Source organism: Barbatula barbatula (genome assembly GCF_947034865.1).
Source record: "Barbatula barbatula genome assembly, chromosome: 7".
Classification (NCBI taxonomy): Eukaryota; Metazoa; Chordata; class Actinopteri; order Cypriniformes; family Nemacheilidae; genus Barbatula; species Barbatula barbatula.
This window is the reverse complement of record NC_136770.1, coordinates 976,670-992,543: the sequence shown is the minus strand read 5'-3', so window position 1 is coordinate 992,543 and position 15,874 is coordinate 976,670. Positions and strand designations below refer to the sequence as shown.

At 41.8% G+C, this 15,874-nt stretch overlaps 2 protein-coding genes across 6 annotated transcripts in view; one reads left to right on the top strand and one right to left on the bottom strand.

Annotated features, from left to right (window-relative positions):
* The window catches only part of abi2b (abl-interactor 2b), a 10,795-nt gene extending 514 nt beyond the window's left edge, over nt 1–10,281 (top strand). Inside the window, exons 2-11 of one of the 5 annotated variants that reach the window (XM_079459979.1) lie at nt 4–184; nt 3,301–3,468; nt 3,641–3,817; nt 4,560–4,657; nt 5,275–5,421; nt 5,992–6,113; nt 7,074–7,265; nt 7,617–7,703; nt 8,325–8,516; nt 8,604–10,281. In XM_079459979.1, coding sequence (XP_079316105.1) covers nt 68–184; nt 3,301–3,468; nt 3,641–3,817; nt 4,560–4,657; nt 5,275–5,421; nt 5,992–6,113; nt 7,074–7,265; nt 7,617–7,703; nt 8,325–8,516; nt 8,604–8,779 — 1,476 coding nt within the window. In that variant the 5' untranslated portion in view covers nt 4–67 and the 3' untranslated portion in view covers nt 8,780–10,281. Of the gene's footprint in view, nt 1–3; nt 185–3,300; nt 3,469–3,640; nt 3,818–4,559; nt 4,658–5,274; nt 5,422–5,991; nt 6,114–7,073; nt 7,266–7,616; nt 7,704–8,324; nt 8,517–8,603 lie in introns of those variants that run through there. The other 4 variants (XM_079459980.1, XM_079459981.1, XM_079459982.1 and 1 more) reach the window with 4 other exon arrangements.
* A 559-nt stretch (nt 10,282–10,840) lies between these two features.
* itm2ba (integral membrane protein 2Ba) lies at nt 10,841–15,855 on the bottom strand. Its single transcript, XM_079459984.1, has 6 exons — nt 15,554–15,855; nt 12,720–12,848; nt 12,422–12,634; nt 12,076–12,186; nt 11,609–11,759; nt 10,841–11,514 (listed from the first exon to the last, which is right to left on the bottom strand). The coding sequence occupies exons 1-6, from the start codon at nt 15,638–15,640 to the stop codon at nt 11,426–11,428; spliced, it is 780 nt and encodes a 259-aa protein (XP_079316110.1). The 5' UTR covers nt 15,641–15,855; the 3' UTR covers nt 10,841–11,425.
* Nucleotides 15,856–15,874: the final 19 nt, after the last annotated feature.

Here is a 15,874-nt window from a genome sequence, read left to right as displayed (position 1 = left end):
GAGAGAGAGAGAGAGAGAGAGAGAGATGGTGGTGTTTTCCTCCTGCATGCATCCGTAAAATGTGAAGATGGCGGAGCTGCAGATGCTGTTGGAAGAGGAGATTCCCGCCGGTCGAGGAGCTTTACTAGACAGCTACGCCAACCTAGAGAGAGTCGCCGAATATTGCGAGAGCAACTACATACAGGTAACATCGAACAATAAGACACGATAAACAAACTGACAGGAGAAATGAGCCGATACAGCCGACGACCTGAATAAACTCTCCGCATTTAATCACAGCGTTACATTACGTCCATTATAACACGTCCGAGTGACACTTTACGCGCGTTGTGCTTGTTTTATATTCGTGATTTGGTCAAGAAATAAGGCCTCAGACACGAAGCTAACGGGCTAACCCGCTAGCCGAAGCGAAACCCGATGTGTAAACCTCAAATTAACCGCATCAAAGGAGACTGTTTCCGTCAGGTTTTACACACACTTGAGGTTAATCACGGATGTGATTATTAAACCCACCGGGAATGACATGAAGTGGATTTTATTCGGTGTGTAAAGAGATTTTAATCAAAACAACGCAGTGGTTTGTAAAGTGAAGGTTAGCTCTGCCGCTAATGTTGGACGCCCAGCAGTTTATGTGTTAAAGGATGCTAGTAACGTTCATGTTTTGTTATTATTATTTGGCATTAAGTATTCGTTTGAGGTTTGTTTATTGAAAGGGGAAATGCGTGAACAATGATGTAGTATATGTTGTTTTAGCAGTATTCGTGTAATCCTATTTAATATTAAAACGTATGATTTCGGAAAGTGTCAGTGTTTTTTCTATACTATAGAAATAAAGAATCTATACTAACACTATGATAAGCAGAAATGATGTCATATGTTCATGTTTATCACAGGCATTAATCATAAAGGTTTTGCAGAACTATAAAGCCAGAGATTTAGGGAACCGACGCTGATTTTGGTTTTGTAAACACAGCAATAACACTTCTTTATTTCATAACAACATCTCTTTACTGTAGGGACTGTTGCCTAAACGTATGTCAAGCACAATGCAAACGTGTGGAAAGTGCTATATAAATAAATGTAATTGAATTAAGTTTGCTGTAGGGAGCACAGATAGGATTCTTTTGACCAAAACACATTTTAAGAAAACTATTGGCCAATACTGATATCTGGTCATTAACTTTTGTCATTAAAATACATCGCTTAATAATGTTTTACAAAACTCACAAACACATGCATTACATCATTGAACACGGATTGGATCCTTTTAACATTCAGCTTGAATTATTAGACAGACATTAGATAACAAAAAATCAGAAGACAGACAGTGTTTCAACATTGATGATTCTTTAATTTTTGTATTTTATTTTTAGATGTTGAATTATCCAGCGGATGTTATACAAACTTTAGTTATATATATCTAAATTCACTGTTAACAGCAGTTTGAGGATTCACGTTGGAAACTGAATTCTGAACTAAATTCATGTTATTTTCCGCCCTCGTGGGGAATACACACACGTGGGTTTACTCCACTTCTCTGTTTTAACCTCGGTCATCTAACACACATCGTGCATTTTAAATTCAGCTCTGACACGTTCTTTCCCTACAAACACAGAGTGTCTCGCATGGACCTGCACAGAGACTGAATGTCACTGGATATGAGTTTGTTCTCTGTGGATGCTGACGCTTGTGTTTTCCGCTCGTGATAAATATTGCATTATTGCATACCTGAGAACATTGCAGCTATAGCTGTTCTGTGAAAGTGCAAAGCTTCAGGATCTGTGTTTGTATGAGCTGACGGTTCAAAACGCGTTACACAAGTTTGCTTTGTGATCGGGCCCAGAGGGATCTCGCCATGTTTTAGGATTAGGATGAACTTTATTGTCCATTCTGTTTGTCCCAGAGCGGAAAGTTATCTTTGACACTGGTACATAGACATAAACAATACACATAACACCACAAAGTTCAGTGAAACTTCCACGTTGACGATAGGATACACACACATAAAAGAAAAATGAAACACTCGTATCATTTCAAGAAATTATATGGTTTCAGATAATGACTGCCATCGGAACAAATAATTTTCTATACACATTTGTTCTGAATCAAGTATTGTACTTGACTTGACTGAACATGAAAGTCTTTATTGAGTCACATCACCTTTCTGGTGTATGAGTAGTGGAAACAGCATACAGAATTGCCCTAAATATCTGCATGTGACCGAGCTGTGATCACTTACCCACCGGTGTTTACTTCAGATTGAGATGATTTGTGCGTGTCGTCTGTTTTTAGTGCAGCGTGTAACATTATATTTCCAGTCTTTACCCACTTCCTCAAGTAATGTGTGTTGCAGATAGAAATGAAAGAGGGTTTTTGCATGGAACCATTTCATGGTTTCTAATTGCAAAATCTGGCCAATCGATCCTGTTTGTTTCCAGAAGACCAGATTCATTGTTAAATTATTTGTACACTGGTATAGAGGTCGACCGATTTCATAGTTCTTGCCGATTAATCGGCACCAATAAAGATCGTTTGAACTATCGTCCAACCGCAGCAGGGAAAGTTAGTGTAAAACAGCGCCCCTAGAGACGGAAACAAAACTGACAGCCTGTTTGGTTGGGAGCTATAGAGTTTATGGTTTGTAGACGCGAGATACATCAGATGGAGCTTTGAAAGATTCACAATGACAAGGTAGAGCCAGTTGCAGTAAACTTGATGTTAGAAAGTAATTCATTTATAAACTATATGCTGCATTTAATGGGGAACAGCAGTATTTTTGCCGACAGCTCCATTAGTAGCCTTTTATCGTTAGCTTAAGAAGTTATCACATGGTGTCAAAAATACATGCAGAAATGTTAAAATTGTATTGTGACTATGGATTGACATGCGAGATCCGCCTCCTAAATAGAAAACAGAGAGTCAGCGCAAACGGCTAATGTTAATGACATTCGTTTTAATGTCTAAGGAGTTTATTGCAAGCAGTTTCTGTGTTTTTTCACATTTGCTTTGAACGTGCCTTCTTCACCTATACCATCCCTTTTCCCCACCGCCATAGTACCGTTTGTCAGTGGGTCTACCCCTATATTTGACAGTATCACCATGGTTACGCCAGAGGGAATGATTGATGGTTGTAGGTGACCAAAGAGGCGGTGGCCCGAAGCAGCATTCATCAATTCTGATTGGCTGCCGCTTGTGGAAATGAATCATGAAGGCGAGAGCGAGGCGGTGGTGCAATGCTCTTCACCTCCAGCCCTCCATCTGTGCTGAGATGAACACTTTCTCTTCTTCTCTTCTGTCTAGTCTCCAGATAAGCACAGAGCTCTTGAAGAAACCAAAAGCTACACCACTCAGTCTCTGGCCAGTGTTGCGTATCTGATCAACACACTCGCCAACAATGTGCTCCAGATGCTGGACATACAGGCGTCCCAGCTGCGCCGCATGGAGTCCTCCATCAACCACATCTCACAGGTACATCCATTCCGCACACTCTCTATTGATGTAGAAACTATAGGAGACGTTACGACTGCTTTTACTTCCTAAATCTTCAAGTTCAGTGCTTAGTTTGATTAATGTGATCGATTTGATGCTCCCGCATACATTTCTGCGTATATAAGCTCACAGACTCTACATTTTTCCCTAGACAGTGGACATTCATAAAGAGAAGGTGGCCAGGCGAGAGATCGGCATCCTCACCACCAATAAGAACACATCTCGCACGCACAAGATCATCGCACCAGCCAATCCCGAGAGGCCTGTACGCTACATCCGCAAGTCCATTGACTACAGTCAGCTTGATGACCTAGGCCACGGCGTGAAGGTACTGTGTTTGTGTGTCTGACAGGAGTTTAATACACTGTCAAAAATAACATGGATATTTACATAGAAAAATGATGGTAACAATATTACACAAAATATTTACTTTAGTTCTTGAAAGCATACCTTTTCTTCTAAAACGATGGAAACCACGAAACTCAAAAATACAAACACAATCTCTTCTAAATCTTATGGACAACTGAACAATAAACACTATCAAATCTTTCATTTGATTGTTAAGTACATAAAATAGCATTTTCTCTTTCAAAATAGCAAGTTGAATTCTCTCAATAATTTGTATATTAAGTAAAGTTCGCTCAATTCATTTCATGAAATCTTCCAAACACAGAATCATTTTTTACAGGTTGATGAACTTAAAGGGAAAGCACACTCAAAAATGAAATTCTCCACCAACTTTCATTATATGGTGGAAATAGCTAAAGCAAGAGACTGCATGCTTAAAATATTAAATTTTACAAAGACTTTCTAAATTGTCCTTCAGTATATGTATTTTTCGGTGAGCTGTCCCTTTAAATAAGCACTTTCCTGTGGCCTGTGTGTGTTCTCTTTACACTAACGGTTCCTATCTTTTCTCTCCTCACTTCTCTTACTGCCTTCATGTGTGATTGTAGTGGTTACTAAGGTTTAAGGTAAGGAATCAGTCAGGCTTCTGTTAGCGTGAGTTTACTGTATGTGGCATTTCGTTTTCAAGCTTTGTAAGACTGAATAATATTTATCTTTTCAAGGTCAACGCCCAGAATATGAAAGCAGGTACGATTCCACGCACAGCTGCTCCTACCCAGAAACCACCCAGTCCGCCCGCACCGGGCAAAGGCACCATTGGGTAAGAAAAGGATTGATGATGTTTACTATTATTTGTTTTCTGTGAGAAATGACATACTTTTAAGATATCAACCCTGATCTAAATTTCATATTGATTCATTGATTTCTGATGTCAGTTCATATGTGTTGACATGGTGCTTGAAAAATAAGTCTAATCTTTTTTCCTGACAGCCACACACACACACACTTGTGACTGTGGTTTGTTTTGTTCTGTGTTCAGGGACTGACACATTAAAGAGTTGTGTATGTGTGTGTGTTTCAGTCTGTGTGCCTTTTTTTTCTGCCACTGCAGGTCGCGGTGGACGATAAGCTGCCATGTTGTGTGTGTGTGTGTGTGTGTGTGTGATGTGTTGGTTTTATTCTGTCAATGAGTTCTTGAAGCCGATGTTTGTTACTGTTGAACCTCAATTGTGTTCTTCCCACTCATGCCCATGGCCCCGATGCCTCACTGTCACCACGGCAACATTGAGTACACACATAATTAGTATTATTGGTAGTAGTGGCCAGATACTTTTGGACTTCCTCCATCAAAACACTCTTTACAATCTCATGCAAGTATGGGATCTGACTCCACTCCTTTGCACATCTTAAAATATTTTAACCCCGCCCCCTCGGCAGGCGCCACTCCCCTTACCGGACGCTCGAGCCAGTGCGTCCACCCGTCGTCCCTAACGACTATGTGCAGAGTCCAACACGCAACACCGCACCTCCCCTGCAGAGCCCGGCTAGAACTGCATCTGTAAATCAGAGGACCCGCACGTACAGGTACTCCCACACACACACATTCAGATCGGCCCCTCATGCTGTCTCACCCTCTCTTTCTGCATCCTCTCGTCCTGTCTGGCTGTCGTTCTATGTCCTTGTTGAGCGTCTGCTGTGTGACTCAGGTTAACAGTCATTCACTAACGTTCTCGTTTCTTCTCCTTGGCTTTCATACTGGAGCTTGTTTTGGGTTCAGCCCTAACCTCGGTAACGACGAGCTCTGTCAAACCGTGTTTCTTTCGATTTCAGTCTCTTTTACTCTATATCGGTTCATCCTTCCGCTCTTTGCATTCTCAGCGCACCGCTCTGGGGACAAACTGAGATCACATTATCACACTCTCGCAGAACTCTTCTTCCTTCACTTCCCAGATCCTCACCCACAATTCCTCAGTCAGTGCCGATAGCTGTCTTTGTAGATTTATACATTCAGGATGTAAACGGGGAATCGGACTGAACTTGGCCCTAAGGGAAAGACGATTAGGATTGCAAGCACTATTCTGTTGGTTGGTGATGCTGCTGTATGCAATAACGTGTTGGTTTATGTGCGTGTTTGTTTGTTGGTGTGTACGTCAGCAGCGGCAGCAGTGGCGGCAGTCACCCCAGCAGTCGCAGCAGCAGCAGAGAGAACAGTGGTAGTGGAAGTGTGGGTGTGCCTATTGCCGTGCCAACCCCTGCCCCGCCCACAGCCTTTCCTGGTGAGACCTCCACTTACTCTAGTATCAATATATATTATTAATCAATTTGCGCTCCTGACGCTCACTTCAGATTTTCTCTTAACTCTTAGTATAAATAACTTTTCTTTCTGTTCACCTCTGTACCTGTTTCTCTCGCCCTCTCCTTTCAACCTCTGTTCCTTCTCGTTCTCTTCTCCCCTGTTCTTCGTGTCTCTTTATGGCGTGCGGAGCTACAGGTTCAACACCTGCACCTCCCAATCCCCCCAAACCTCCCCCGAGCGTTACCATCCCCGCCCCTCCCGTTCCTCCGCCTCCGCCCACCCCCGAGCCAGTGCCCCCCGCCCCCACCCCTGCTCTGCCGACAGAGGGCCCTCCTGAGATACCACCGCCCCCACAACTGCCCCTCACCCTCCCCATTACCACAAACACCAGCCTTGCTGCTGCAACTAGCACCCCCGCTCAAGGTGAGTCCCCTCACCTACCCCAACCCCATCCATTCACGTCACATCACCCAGGAGTCATCCGTCCTCTACCTCACCCACGCTTCACCTGCATGGGCTTGGCTTGCTGTGCATCTGTGGTGTTTCCGGTGAATTTCAGATTCCTTTTGCACGCGTCTCCATCACTCCTCATTTGTACTTCCTCCTTGTGCTTCCTTTGGAACTAAATGTTCCACGGCCAATCAAAATTTAGAATCCAGTGTGCCGACATTACATTACCATTTTTACCTTGACACAATTCTCTGACTCGAGGCCCTATTGTTTGCAATGGCTTTGATACAAAAGCTAGTGAGGTGCCTACCCTAGAATCCCATTTTAAGGGATCATGCAATGCAATGTTGCCTAGAGAGTAGCTGCCTATACAGACAGCAAGGCAGTGTGCTACATTCTGGACAGTTGTGTCTTCAGATCATTCCTTAGACTGTACTCTGTACCGAACAGTTCCGATTGCTTTCAATTCATTTGTTTTGCTGTCTTTTAGGCAACGGCCCTCACTTTTACAGTATGAACCGGCCAATGACACGACACGCCACGCCCTCTGTGGGAGGTTCTCTGCCGTATCGCCGGCCGTCATCAGTTACAGGACAGCCTAACAACAACATGCCTCAGAACACAAGTCCAAACATGATCGAAAACCAGCTGAATGGAGGACCACACTACATCCAAAACCAAGGTAGAGACGTCCTCAAATGACTGCATTTTCCCACCATTTCAAAGATTAACAAATGGAATTGCTAAAATACAGTTTTCAACAACACATCTGCTTTCTGCCATTGGCTAAATGAAAAAGAAGATTTTTCTCAACTCTCAAACTCGCATTATTGGTTGAATGAGTGTTGTCGTGTCATCTCACCCTTTTGAAAACAGAATGCAGATGGTAGAAATGTGCAATTTTAGTGTGTTGCTCTGATTGTTTGCCTTCTCATCTGTTTCATTGTTTCACCCACACTCTGCTCATTTCTCTTCTCTCTTCCTTTTTCTTTCTGCCTTTTCTGAATTGTGTCTGTGTTTTTGGGCCGAGTAGCCCCTATGGCCCCTCCACCCCCTTCTATTCTCCAGATCACTCCTCAGCTCCCGCTCATGGGTTTTGTGGCTCGGGTTCAGGAGACCAGTAAGTTATCCACTCGGTAACTCCAGACCGTGGCGTAGATGCATGTGTTGGTTTTTTGTGCCAGACATTTTGCATGTATTGTCTTGCACAAGACTTCATTAGCCTGTGATTGGACCTCCGTTGAGCCATCATGAATCCTCTTAAAATATCTTCTGCATGTCTTACACCGGTTACATACACACACCGAAGTTTAGGAGTAAAATCAGCATTTAAAAGACGAGTGTGAATGTCAGAAATGATTGCGTCGTACGAGTATACAATACAGACATTCTTTTCAAATTCAAGACACAAATCGGTGTGAAACGTTAGTAACCGGACCACTGTGACTTCTGGCAGCACATCCTGCCTTAATAACAATATTCACAGAACCAAACTGAAGGCAGATTTCATGTAAATGCTCTGATGCTCCCGTAACATCCTCAAAATCACAAGTTGGATTTCCAGAGAATAATCTGGTTTCAAATACAATAACTAACAACCGTGTTTTTGTGTGTATGTCACTATTTGACCTCTACCAGCAGGTTTTCCCTGAGCTTCCCCTAACCGCATGACTCATTTGTCTCGCCTGTTACCAGATTCCTTTCAACTCTTTTTTTTTTTTTAAACTTAAAATTATTTTAGTTTCAGACGCTCCTCCTCCTCCGCCCCCTGCAGAAGAGGTGGAGCTTGAGGAAGCGACCCCGCCCCCACCTCCTGCAGAGAATTATGAAGATGACGGGGGTGATGAAGAGGAAGAGTCAGCCGTGGTGGAGTACAGCGATCCGTACGCTGAAGAGGACCCGCCGTGGGCTCCTCGAATTTACATGGAGAAAGGTGGGACTTCTTTTAGCGGTTAAAACTACTTTTTAGAGGTACTGAACATTTATTTAGTCTTATGGCTTTTGCACTATTTTCCATCAGTGGTAGCGATTTATGACTACATTTGCGATAAAGAAGACGAGCTGTCCTTCCAGGAGGGGGCCATCATTTACGTCATCAAAAAGAACGACGATGGCTGGTTCGAGGGCGTGATGAGCGGCACCACGGGCCTCTTTCCCGGGAACTACGTGGAGTCCATCATGCACTACGCCGACTGAGCCACCGGATGGCGCCGCTGCTCCTTATTCCATCTTCCTCATTTTGTCTGAGTGCACACATACATACACAAAGGAACATTCAGTCAACTCTGCAACACTACGTCATGCACAGGCTTGTTGCGGACAAACAAACCGAGAACTCGCTGCGGAAACAACAGAGGCATTGTGTACGTTGGTAAAGAGGACAGTGACCATTTGCAGGGGGAAAACTGTCGAAACGTGTAAGATAAATACATAGAGAACATTCATTCATCTCTTAATTTGAATCTTTTAACAATATGTATCTGAAACGTGTTGGTTTGCTTGACTTCGTGTTGATATCGATTGCTTTGCTTTTGCTCCTGTACATCTGTTTCTCTCTGTTCTGGAAGGGTCGTATAGCTAGTGAAAGAACAGGCATTCTCTCGTAAAACCTCACGAGATTTCTCAGATGAAGGGAGAGGGGTCAGAAGATGGACACTGTGGACATGCATGTTCCTTTTACATCATTTCTTATGTCATGTGACCAGCAAACAAGAGAGTGGCTTTTGCCAAGAACGAGAGCAAAGATTTACATGTATTATCATGCCAGGAAATAGAGATTCAAATTCAGGTGTTTTGTTTCTCATTGCGTTGGAGGTTGGATTTTCATTTTATAAACATACATTCTGAGTGCAGTTCTATCTTAGCAGAAGGATATACCAAAGTGGTGGTTTGAATCGCAAACGGGACCGAAAACAACTTTAAAATACGTATTCTTTCTCCATTCCGTTACCTTGATTTCTTTCTGACAAAGACTTTATTGCTTGATATATTTGCAAGTACGTGTATTCTTTATATGTATGATAAAAAGTAAAAAAACACTATTAAATTGTTCAGGAAGTTTGTGCCATAAAGAAGTGTTTATAGACTGTCATATTTTTGGTCACGAGAGGTTGAATCCGGTGTTCTTCAGGAAGATGATGTGTATTGTGATCTTTAACCTCATCCCTCTGACCAACTGTGGACTTGAAGAGTCAAGATTATACTTATATGTATGTTATATATTGATTTATATTATAGAAATACTATTGTGTTGATGTATGACTGATGTAGAGATAAGAGATCCCCCCATTATCTGCAATAACAAAGGCACAGTTAGAAAGTCCTCAGTGATGAGCTCCAGAGATCTATAAAGCACAAGAGATTAACATGATTTTAGGGACCTTACAAAATGTGAAGAACTGAAACCAGCCCAATCTTTCAATTCATCCTCTGAACCACTTGAAACAATGTGGAACAAACTGTAATTCTCATGCACAGAGACTTTTTCTATTAAATACTTTGATGTGTATATGTAAGCGTGTGCGAGTATGTGAGCGTGAAACCGAGTTCTTTGGTTACTAACTTGCTTGTCTGTGTGCAAATCTTTATTTTCAATGAAAGGTCTGTGGTGGTGAGCGTGTGTGAAACGAGTCTTGCATGTTGATCATTTCTGTGATTTTTCCTGCTTTGGAGAATAAACTGGATATCTGGTCTACTCACTCAGATTGCTATTAAGTTTTACTTTCGGTCCCCGTGTATCAAGCTTATGAAACATTTCTACTTATATTAAGTGGTGTGCCAATTTGACAGCATCACTTGTTTTCAATGGCAGAAATCTAAAGAAACAAAAATAAATCCTTTATCACCCAAAATAACAGTTTCAATCTGCATCACTTTTCACTCCATTGCAATTTCTTTTATTTGCGATGTTGCAGGTCTTAGGGTTCAAGTCCACTAACCCGCATCACACCCCACCTTTCAGTTAATGAAGAACAGTAGAAAAAGCACAAACCCAGGCAAGAAGAGTGGTCAATTTTTTATGTGTTAATCTATTCATTTGAACATTAAAACCTTCTCCAGTTATGTACATAATAGTATAAATAATTGATTTTTAAATGACGTTTAACATTTTTTGTAAGTTTAGACAATCTTTACAATCTCTGCTTTCAACCCGACACACCCACAGTCCCTAAATTACTCCAAAGTTACGTATGATTTCATTGGAAATATTTGATATTTTTCGATCTACAGCAACCAAAAAAGTGACACTACGCTATCTTAATTTTATGTCTTTAATACAGGACATACTGGAGCAGTGTATTAACTAACAGTAGAGCAAAAATGATAATTTAACTAAACTAATACAAAAATCAAATCTATGCTTATGTTGCCATGTGTAATTAATGGCCATAAAGCACAAACATTTCTATTCAAATATATCTTCCAGTACAATAAAAATCTGATCTCTGTGACAGACGTTCACACCTTCAAACGAACCCTAAACATTTAGTTCACTTCTATAGATTATAGTTTCTCCTGTGCGACTCTTTCCCTCACCCACGTCAAATCATTAGTAGTTATCATGTAGAATTTATCACATATATATCCGAGACTCCCTGTTTAACCTTAACCCAAATGTGAAAAAAGGCATTTCTAAAAGAGAAACTGGTCAAAACATTAACCTACACACATAGTTTTACACGTAATATTGCTCACATCCTCTCACTGATATATTGATCGCTGCTGTACAGAGAAACAAATCGGAGAGCGTCAGCCACACACGCGGGACAGGAAAAAGGTTTAATGGAAGAAGAGAAAAGTGGAATTCATCAAAAGTGGTTTATATTTTGCCGTCTTCTGCCCCTACGGCTCACAGATCAGCGTCTCAGTCACATACTTGTTCTCAAAATGCAGGATCTTGTGACAGTTAAGAGCCTCTCGCTTCTGGATACCTGAGAGGAAGAAACAGAAAGATGTATTCTTGTTCTCGAAAATATTTTCAAAGTAAAATACACGTTTAGTGGACAAGACCGAGAGTTTGTTTACCAAAAACCGTCTCACTGCGCTCCAGCTTATAGGTTTCTCTGCCTCGGCACAGGTCGTTGATGAAGTAACCCAGCTGTTCCAAGTGCTCCACCTGCCCAGTCACCATCATGTGCTCATGGACCAGGTAGGACTGTGGCAGGTATGTTCCGGCCTACACAAACACACACAGTTGCATCATCAAATACTTCAACATTAGACTATAGCGCCGTGTTTTAAACTGTGCTGCCCACCAACACAATTGTTTTAAACAAATGCCCATCAATGTTATTTAACAACTCACTAGGTTAAGGCCGCCTGATTATTAAAACATAAATAGTTGCATTTCCTACAGCACCCAGTGTGCATCTACAGAAAAGCTAAGCATGTGTCGAGAGGAATCGGGGAAAGGGACAATAGCTTCATTAAACTTCCACCACACGCCTTCTGTATATAAAAAACACGTCCAAAATGTGACAGGTAGTGGTTACCTTGATGTTCACCAGCAGCTCCAGCAAGTCTCTGGGTGGCATCACAACAGAAGTGTTGAGAGGAATGATGTAGCATTTGTTCAGACGCAGATCCAGATAAGCCGTCAGCCTCTGAAAGCAAGAGAGAAGAAAACACTGGTTATTTTTAGGTGGTCTGTTTTTCCAGACATAATCCAAAAGTGATGCTTGAGAGATAAAGCAGTCAAATCAGAATGAACATTAAAAAGGCGAAGATACTGTCTCTGTAATTGCATTTCGTTCTTGGCTTGCTTTAAGATTCTTTCTCTTGTTCACTACTATTTTCCTATTGTTGTAAAAGCTTTTGTCTGCGACAAACGCTTCTCACCCTGTTGAAGTCATGGACGATGTCGGCGGGGTCGCTGTCGCTGAATTTGGGCACTGGAATCTGAATGAGAGCCACTCCCTCTTCCACCAGAACTCTCACTCTCTCCTCAACCCTTCTTAATTGTGCTGGCAGCTCAAACTCGACCTCCTCGTGGCTGTCTGGTCTCTTGTAATTCTCCTCCATGTAGTCCGCTCCACAGAAATACACCGTCTCCTGAATGACATTATCAGAATAAACAGCTCACTTCTGCTTTCAATCATGTACTAGGTGGTGTAGTTCCGTGTAACGCTGTTCTCACCTGCATGTAATCCCTGTACAGGTAAGCTCCACCCACCACCACACCAGACAGGATAAGAGCCAGACCCAAACACATGCACCAGCACCAGGCCCTGGACTGCTGTCTGACACGGACGCCGTCCTCTACATCCTGTGAGCACACACAAACACGCAGTCAAATACATGAGGAACAGGAAACTTCATTAAAGCGCACCTGTTCAAAATCATATTATACGAAGCAGTTGCTTTAGACTTAGCTTGCGACATCCATACTAACTCCCGATATAACATTTATTAATATTATGTGCGATATAGAAAATTCTACACATAAAAAAACTTGATCTCTGTGTTGCTTCTTTTTCTGAGAAAGGCTTCAGCTGGAAAGTGTGTTTGCATTTTCATATGTTCCAATAGAGCTCACTCCCAAACGCACCTGCTTACTGTTTATTTGTGTTTGACGAGAAACGCTTTCTTTGGATGGATGCAAGCTTGGTCAAAAACAAATGCATTGTGGGCAACAAACTTCCCTCTAGGGAGCAACAGGAACAAACATACAGCATGATGCAAATGAACAAAACATCTGCTGACACGAGGAGAAAAGTGAAAAATCACACGGTAGAAGATCATGAATCTGATTGTCATTGTACAAAAGCTAAATAAAATAGAAATGCTTCGTGTTTACAACAGTCACGAGACTCCGGGGAAAAGGTGCAATGAAAGTGAGTGAATTTCACATGGAAAAGTCTATAACGTATACAGGTTTGTTTACAGGTGTGTCTGGGGAAGGCATTTCCCATGATAATGGTGCAATTCAGATTCTAGTCGTCATCACGCCACAGGTTCAATAAACATCGACCTCACCTGACTCTCTCTTAACTTTCAGATCGTGTCTGCTGTGCTCATCTAAAATCAGCCCAAAATTCTCAGAGAGCGCTCATTGGGAATGCTGATAAAGCAAACACCTGACGTGCTTCTGTCATGAAAACAGCTTGCCGTTCAAGTCAGCCGAAATCTAGGACACCGGATCCGCTGGAATTACCTGTGAAAGCACGCCATCCACGCAACCTGTTACACAGCCCAAATCACCAACTTCCTCTTGTTTCCAGTATATATATATATGTGCCCGCATATCTCTCATCCATAGCGATGCATTAATGATTCGTCTCATTTATTCAACCAGATCCCAAGATTATGTTCTTTACCTACAAATACACCCGTTTTAAAATCCTCTACGCGTTGGCACAAAGACACACACCTCAGAACACGCCAACACGGCTTAGCCTCAACAGAGACGTCCTTGTTGAAACAAGCCGAGATTCTGTAAGATGATTGTTGTGTGTAGCCGTCTCCAGACACGAGTTCAGTGATGCTTTGATCACCGCTGTGACAGAGGACTTCAGCAGGCTTTACACTGCTTATCTCATGATGATTTGATACCTTCAGCTCATTCAGATATGCATTCGAGTCTCTGGTAACGTCTCAATGAATTAAAGGGATAGGTCACTCTCAAAATGATGACATCCATCAATAAAAGCCATGACAACTGAAACCACAGAGCATTTGTTATCTACTTTATCAGGAAACATAACGTTCTATATAGTCTTGACCTACTAGATCTGTTTCCTGTGACACGCATATTTTTCAGACCTACGACATACTATCAACAATAAAAAAAGTTTAAAAGACGCATTTATTGGTACTTATTTCACTCACAACTGAAATGAGCCGCTCGGCTTACATCATGTCTACAATATTTTGTATGTTTAACTTTCACTTTCTACACAATTTAATATAAACACTTCTTCAATCGCTAAATAACCTCTAAATAATACAATCTGCTATGTGTTATTTACATTATTTGCAAGCCATTTTTATCCAGGGCACCAAAACACAAGGAAACATGTATGTATGTATGTATGTATGTATGTATGTATGTATGTATGAAGAGTTTGCATGCAAAATGAATAGATAAATAAAAATAACTGATGTTGGTTGATTTAAGCTATAATAACTAACACAATAAAAGCCCGATTATAGACCATTATTAAAAATAGAGTTCTCTCGTTTAGGAACCAAACTCTTCACATATTTGTTTTCACTTTTCTGTATTATAACCTACAATAACATAAACATGTTGTGTGTTCAGCTGCATAATGTACAGAATGTCAATCTTATGTTGGGATTCCTTAAACGACGTCATCAAGACGAAATAAAGATGAATTATTCACCATCTTGACAACCCGGTTCGCACATTCGCCGCTGACTCACGCGCAGTGACAGCAGACGCATCCGAGTGGGAGGAGCCGGTCTCGCGACTGTTTAAGTCTCCGGCGACGCGTCCATGTCATCTTCACGACCGCAAGGTTTCATGCACTTTAGCATCACATGCATCAGCGTGCTAAATAAATGCAATGGCATCTTTCCCAAACGCTATATTTCATAACAACGCGCGTGCGAAGTTGTGTCTCTACGAAAACGAAAGTGCAGCGCGTTCATGTTTGTGTTGAACTGTCGGCCATTTTCCTTTAAACGCGCCCGCGCACACACACACACAACAAAACTGTACAAATACACACAAGTAAATAATCGTACGTGACCGAAACACGCGGACAAACGCTGCGTGTGTGATTTTATTCAAGCGAATATAGATGACAACACGTTACTCGCACACAAAACAGTTTGACCACTTTGAGTATTTTGCGCTTTAAATGTTAAATTCCATCTCGGCGTTATTCATCTAACGTTATACGTTCGCAACCCGTCACCGCGTATAAAGACGCATTATAGTTTACGATTAAACACAACGTCGTTGTTGAACGCTCTCAGATTAGCATGTTTAGCGCTAACGAAACTCACCACATCTTGAGGGATCAAAGCTTCTTCTTTCTCCTCCTTTATCGGATCTTTCTGCCCGAGAGCGGAGTTGAACGCAAGTTTAACCATGTCAACTATCAGAGATTTTCTGTCGTGTGAATGTTTTTCTCTCTCAGACAAACAGAGAGCTCACGATCTCACTCGACACTGTCGAATCTCAACCTGCTGTGTCGCATTTAGCTCGAGCCGACCGGATTTCGACTGCACGTGCAGCAATTAACCAGCAGGGGCGCTGTTTGCACTCTCTTTATTTAATCTTTCGTTTCTTTAATATCATGCATTATGTTCATCAGACGGTATGTA

Bases quoted from the DNA above. Each gene is read 5' to 3' on its own strand.
- itm2ba (XM_079459984.1), bottom strand. From the start codon at position 15,640: ATGGTTAAACTTGCGTTCAACTCCGCTCTCGGGCAGAAAGATCCGATA. The intron at 12,849-15,553 runs GTGAGTTTCGTT...GTGTGCTCACAG, and splicing joins CTTTGATCCCTCAAGATGTG to GATGTAGAGGACGGCGTCCG. The intron at 11,760-12,075 runs GTAACCACTACC...GTGTTTGTGTAG, and splicing joins AGCTGCTGGTGAACATCAAG to GCCGGAACATACCTGCCACA.